General features: G+C 29.3%; 2 protein-coding genes across 3 annotated transcripts in view; both read right to left on the reverse strand.

The window, feature by feature from the left end:
- LOC100794289 (50S ribosomal protein L3-2, mitochondrial) overlaps positions 1 to 982 on the reverse strand; it is a 4,245-nt gene extending 3,263 nt beyond the window's left edge. Inside the window, exons 1-2 of one of the 2 annotated variants that reach the window (XM_003540418.5) lie at positions 810 to 982; positions 415 to 718 (exon numbers count right to left, since the gene is read on the reverse strand). In XM_003540418.5, coding sequence (XP_003540466.1) covers positions 415 to 711 — 297 coding nt within the window. In that variant the 5' untranslated portion in view covers positions 712 to 718; positions 810 to 982. Of the gene's footprint in view, positions 1 to 414 lie in introns of both variants that reach the window. The other variant, XM_041007635.1, reaches the window with a different exon arrangement.
- Positions 983 to 3,593: 2,611 nt separating this feature from the next.
- On the reverse strand, positions 3,594 to 5,300 carry LOC100795151 (protein GRIM REAPER). The gene is made up of 2 exons (XM_003540419.5): positions 5,175 to 5,300; positions 3,594 to 4,593 (listed from the first exon to the last, which is right to left on the reverse strand). The coding sequence occupies exon 2, from the start codon at positions 4,372 to 4,374 to the stop codon at positions 3,898 to 3,900; it is 477 nt and encodes a 158-aa protein (XP_003540467.1). The 5' UTR covers positions 4,375 to 4,593; positions 5,175 to 5,300; the 3' UTR covers positions 3,594 to 3,897.
- Between the last annotated feature and the right edge of the window lie 1,629 nt (positions 5,301 to 6,929).

Raw genomic sequence — 6,929 nt, forward strand, 5'->3', positions numbered from 1 at the left:
TGGTCTTGAAGAATATGATCTCCAATAACCGTGAAACACAGGCATGGTCAATTCAAATCCAATGTTGTTTTAGTTGTGGGTATGTTGTGTACGGTTCCTCGTAACTAACACTCTTGTGCTGGAAAAGATCATCATCTAGAACTAAAAACACATTGGCCTTGGATTGACCATAAAAATTTTTCTCATTTATCTGAGATCATGACTTCAAGGCCCAAAATTTGCTGTTTATGTGAATCCAGGAAAAGCAAACTACAGATATTCACTGTTTCCAATCGCAACCATTCTTTACAAATCTATATTTGATGTTTACTAAGGTAAACTTTTAATTTCAGCTACATCCAACAAGTACAGTATTAAGGAAAAGAAGGCAGATATAGGGTTTAAGAAATGGAAGCTAGAAGAGAAGAGAGGTACCTGGAGAGCACAGAAACCTTCTTTCTCTGGGGTCTTAATCTGAGACACAATGTTATCATCCACCCAAAGCACAGTAATTGGAATTCTAGCACCCCATTTATCCCATAGCGCGCTCATTCCACACTTCACCGCAATAAGCCCAGTTCGCTTGGAATTAGGGGTCATCGCACTGGGCTTCGGTTCAATTATCCGAGACCGAATCGCCGCCGCATCGGAGCTCAGAAATCGGAGCGACAACTGCGAATCGACGGCGACACGTTGCAGACGAGAAACGAGGCCTCTCGAAAGGGCGAGCATGGCATAGCTGTAGAAAATAGAAATAGAAACCGAAATGGATCCGCGTGAAACGAAGGGAATCGAAAAAATGGAAATGCGAGGGATAGCATTGCGCTTACCCAGTGAGATGAAGATGATGACGATGATGGAAAAGGAGATCGCAGAACCCAGCTCTCTAGCTCGCACGATTTGATTGATATGCGACAGTGTACGGAAAAACCCTAACCCTTGGCAAAGGTGACACTCTAGAAGGAGCTTCGGGGTTTAGGGCTTTGAGTGATGAATAATAGATTCAATTACAAATTACAGTATTACAATAATAAATATACCAGCAAATTACAAATGTATTACTACATTTAAAAAAAAAATCATGTATTAATAATATTTTAGAATGTACTAATACATTGCACGCTTGCACAGGATAAATATTTTATACAAATAAAATTTATAGTTAATAAATATTTTTGAATATGTAAAGTATACTATAATTAAAATATGTAATTGATAAATATTTGGGTATTTATAAATTATATTTTAGATTTATGATAAATAATTTATATGATGATATATTATCATTTTTAATTATTAATAATTTTTTTAAAAAAGTATTGATATTCAATTTAAAATTAAAAATATTAAAAATGATATATTGTTAATTTAAAATAAATAATTCAGTTAATGTTAAAATTTAAAAGTATAAGAGGAATATATCAAATACATGTTAGAAGTATATTTGAATTTTGAAGATAATATAGAGAGAGGAGAAATCAAATTGGTGTAACTAGTTATTATATTATTTTTATAATTCGATATAGAGAGAGGAGAAATCAAATTGGTGTAACTAGTTATTATATTATTTTTATAATTCGATATAGAATGTGACCTTTATTAATCTAATTATTAAATTATATCTACATATTATCAATATTATTTGTGTCAAAATAGAGCACATATTTTATATTTTTATATATTTGAAAATATTTATGTTACAGAGATATTTATATATATATATATATATATATATATATATATATATATATATATATATATATATATATATATATATATATATAAATGAGTTAAGAGATGATTTTAAATTACTATAAAATTTTGTATATGTGATATATATGAAAGAAATTGTTTTCAATCCAAGTGTGAGTTAAAAAGAAATATTATTGTTGTAGATTGTTATAGATTGTTGTAATAGTTATTAAAGTTATATGGATGTAATCTAATCTCTTTTCATATATAAAATTAGTTTTGTTATTTATCAATAGTTAAATCTTTGGGTTTGTTATTAAAATTGTAAAAAGATTCACTAGATGCATGTTAATGTTAGAGAGCAAAGTTCAAATGAGAGTGAATGCAAGAGACGGAGAAAAGTGGAGTATTGAGAACACAAATAAAAAGACTTGCTAATTTAGAGAAAGTGGAACAATGAGAACACAAATATGTTAACAAATTATAAATTATAACTACAATTAATCTTAAAATGCATCAGTTTAATTTCTTAAGATACTCTCTTAAAAAAGTGTATATTAACAAATATCTTGGGATTTTTTCCTTAACATACACTCACTTAATTTTTTTCCAATGATTATGTTAACAAATTATTATTATAATTGTTCTTAAAATAAACATGGATGTAATTTGTTGGTGTATTTCTTCTAAAAACTAAGTGAGTTTACGTTAGCAAATTCATAAAATATGTTATAGATTAAAATATATTTTTTGTTTTTTGACAATTAATGTTTTTTATCATTACAAAATTTCTAATATGTTTTTCGTCTCGTAAAATTGAAATGTAATATTTTTTTATCTTTATGAAGGTTCGATTGTACTCAAAGATAGGTTTATGATTTTTACATTAATTATGCTTATGACTAATGTAAATGCAACATTTTTTTACATCAAATATACATATAATCAATATAAAAATGTGTCCCTTTTTTACTATATAACAACTACCAGAAAATGACTAATTAAGGGTAAAATTGAATTTAAAGAGAACCGAAGGGGTGAGACAATGTTATTATTTGACATTAGACAACTAGCCATCTAAATTTTGGGTGAACTTTCAAGGTCAACACGTTTTAGAAAATTGGCTAGCACATACATAATCTTTGTCAACTTTTTTTAGGAGTTAACTGAGTTAAACAGAAATAATTGAAGTGAGTGTAAGCCCCGTGAAGCATTGCGCAAGTAGAACACTTGATGAAGATTCCATAATCGAGAGTGTAATTGACTTCTACCTTGTAACTCTTGTTGGTATCCATTCTGATCCTTGTGATCACAAAAAAAAAAAAAAGACCATTTCCAAAAGAGTTTGTTTAGAAGAGCAAGGGATTATTCCCCCCCCCCCCCCAAAAAAAAAAAAACAGTATATATTTTGAGGATGTAAAAGTAATGTTTGTGAGGCCAGTGTCATACTATTTTTTGTCCAAATTCCTTGGAGTAACTTTTAGATAAATATTTGTATTTGTATGTTTGTCCCATATTGGAAACTGATTCTGGATTAAGAAATAATTTCATTACTAACTTACTTCTAGAATAAAAATACTCAAATATAAATTGTTTCATTTTATAATCAATTCTAATCAAAATTGATTTTACAAATATTCACAATCAGCCGTTTGTAGATGTAGTGTTCTTCCCAAAGCCTTTTGTCATTTTATCTAATGTCATAACTGAGTGTCTGAATCACTCAACTTTGCTGGCTACAAAGATTTTGAAAGAAGCTTTCACACTGATCGTCATGAGACAATAATGTTATCAATGCACTTGAATGATAATATATAGGCATGAATCCACAATTCATTTACATGTAAGCTAATACTAATTAAACTTAGTTGACATGCAAATCTGTATCTTCATGAACATATATATGTAAGTATGTAACTATATAGAAGCCAACCATCGGTAATCTGTTATTAATTTGAAGAGTAGACCAACCATAGTAACAACAACTATCAAGAAGACAAACTAAACAGATCAAACTAAGCACTTGACACAATTAAAATGTGTACACTTAAATTTGGGACCACATAAAAATTCAACCCAATCCAATCCTTCTATCCCTTTATTAATAGGCTAAGAATGTGACAAAAACTACAATGGCTGTAATGTGGAATCCTTTAATGTCTCAAACTGCTATATAATATATGGATCATAAGGCCCTAACCTTTCAATAACTTTCTTACATCAGTTTCATGCATAGCCACAAACTCCATTCCCACATGAATCTCCAGGTGAACACTGCTTGTTGCACTTGCCACAGTGGCGCACATTGGATAAAACATTGGTACAAACCCCATTGCAGCATCTTTCTCCTTGCTTGCACTTGTTGCCACACACACTGCAGTTGTTCTTGTCACTAAGAACATTGCGGCAATGCTTCTTGCAGCAGAAAAGAAGGTCTCTCCCCTTGTTCGCTCGAACCCCGTTGCATATATTATTAGTCTCACGATCACACTGTCTTCCTTTCTTTATTATGGTCGCCAAGAACCTGCTTCTTGGTCCTAGATGGGGTATTGGAGTGTCTAGAACATACTCTTCCTCTTCCTCTTCATTAAAGTCATGATCTTGATCTATATCAGTTGAAGAAACAACAAAGTGGGAATTGTGTAGAGCCAAAGAGATGAGTAGAATAATAATTGTTGTGAGGTTTAGGATTGTGTTGGCCATAGTGATGATATATGAGCTTGAGGTTGTTGCTACTTACTTGCTATAACTAGAGTTTGTGATGATTAAGGGAATGTGTGTGTGCAATTTAAAGTTCAGCTCCTCGAGAAATACTCCATGATCTTAGGGGACGAAAACTTGTTGCTTGCAATTGCAAGGTTGAATGAGAGAAAGATTCATCTAAATTCTCGGTTTGAGCATAATTGTTGTGCAAGCAAGATCCTGCTATTTAATTAATGTAAATAATGAAACAAGTTAACCTGTTATTGCTGATGATTTAAGAAAGCTTCGAAGTTCATTAAATAATTAAAGGACAAAAAAGTGCAGATGCAAAATTAAGTCGTAAATAATCAATACTATCTTTTCCTTTATACTGAAATCCGTAGCTAGCTTAATACTACTTCAGATCACCCATAGAAATTAACATTTGTCACGACGCATAATTAAGCTTCTTAGAAACTAATTTTATGGAGCTTCTTAATATGTTCTGGAACTTGAATTGCGTGTTTTTTTTTTTTTTGTCGTTTCATAGCATGAACCAAAGCAGAAAAGATCACACTTGATTTATGACTCTGTTAAGGGTTGTAAACAGGGCCATACAAAATAATACAAAACTGAGATATGTGAACATGGACTTTACTTGCAAGTTACAATATCTACACGTAATTGAATTCCCTCAAAACACTCTGATTAGGGCTAAATCGATTATTAAAAGAGAATTCATCTTACGCCTAAATAATAGAACTAAAATTCAGAGAACTTATAAATTATAACTTATATAGCATGGGCAGTGTCAAGGATACCTCTTAATTTTATCTTTTATGTTTGTCCCTTTATAAAATTATATTTGGTATCTGAACCTTCGACCAAGAAATTTTTTGCTTTGAAATAATTGCCACCGAATTCTTTCAAAAACACCCTCGTTTAAGCTCCGGTTTGGAAAGTTGAAGAAGGTTTGGGTAATTTGTGATTAACATTTTTCGGTGCATGCAGAGCTAGAAAAATATTTATTAGGTACCAAATAATAAGAATAACGGAAGTAATTATGACAATGACAACATAAAAAAATTCTTAATTTCAGTATAAAAAAACGAACTGCATATATGTGTAGTAAAAGAGTCTTTAAGTTATCATTGTTACATTCACAATACTTTAATATATTTAATTATCAGAAAAAAAAATTATACATTCACACAAGGTAAAAAAGTGTTTTTATATAGTTATTCAATTATATATAATAAATCTGTTAACTTTTAAAATAATTCAAATGGTCATTTCTAATTGAATAATGATCAATACACATACATTAAATTCTTTAATTATTTTGTGGATAATTAATTATGCATATTTTATCTACTCTAAAAGTTGTCTTAAAAAAATCTACTATTAAAGTTTTGGAAAAACCTTTGGGAAAGCCATATAACTACCCCCAAACCATAATGTAAAACAGCAGGATTCTAAGAAGTAAGAACACATGTGCCCATTAGGTAAAAAGAAAAACTTTGATTATAGCTTTTACCATTTATGATTCTATGACTTGATAAAATATAAAGATATCTTCCCTTGCCTTCAGCTCAAATAAATAAATTGAGTAGACTACTCAAGTCTTTAAAAACCTTTTTACATTCTACTTAATTTTAATAATATTAGAGATAAATGATTGGATGTTAATTTGATTATGTATAGAAAAGAAAGATCAATATATATTCATAACGAGAAAATCAGCTATTCTTCTCGAAATATGAAAATATATAAGATTTTTGAAAAATTTACTTTCACTTTTTTATTATTCATTTTTTTTTGTAAATATTAACAATTTTATGAAAAATGCAATATTCTCCTTGACTTTATCCCCCAAATGAAAAAGTTTGAACCCGTCTTTACTCCAACTAGATTTTCCCCCGGTTCTCCCAAATTTACGTAAGAAATTGTTTTCGTTGAATTTTTTTTTTGTTTCGTGGGTTTAATTTTCATACCAGACTCTTTTCATTAACATACGTGTAATATTTGTGATTTGATGAAGTATAAAAAAAGCCTTTTAAACTACCAATAAATTCTAATTGAATTATTTGTAACTTCAATTCAAAATCAAATTTGTCATAAAAAAATATAAAATCTGATCTAAGCATAACTTTTTCTATATTTTAATTACCAAACTCTTTTCATACTATTTTAGGAGCATGTGATACGTTGGATCTTTTTATTTTCAATTTGGGAATCATATTTTTCAATAATCGTGTTTCTTAAACATTACAATATTTAGAAATATTATAAACGTGTTTTGTATGTTTAAAAGATTATTTGAAATGTTATTAGGAGTAGAACTGAAGCTTTTTTTCACTTTTACGAAAATTTTAGATTTGCATCCCTTATGAGAATATTTTATTGAGAAACAAACAGTTTTTTTTTTAATAAAAGAAACAAACAGTTTTTTTAACTTATATGAAATAAGAATAAGAATATCTAACCTTAGTGAGAAAAGAATCATCTATCAAAGACTTCTTTCTTTTGAATGAATGGTGTAAAACAAACCTAACAGGCTACTAGTAATTAATTAA

This window comes from Glycine max, chromosome 12, assembly GCF_000004515.6.
Source record: "Glycine max cultivar Williams 82 chromosome 12, Glycine_max_v4.0, whole genome shotgun sequence".
In the NCBI taxonomy this organism is placed as follows: domain Eukaryota; kingdom Viridiplantae; phylum Streptophyta; class Magnoliopsida; order Fabales; family Fabaceae; genus Glycine; species Glycine max.

Excerpts from the sequence above, each read along its gene's own strand:
- LOC100795151 (XM_003540419.5), bottom strand. The coding sequence starts at position 4,374 with ATGGCCAACACAATCCTAAACCTCACAACAATTATTATTCTACTCATC.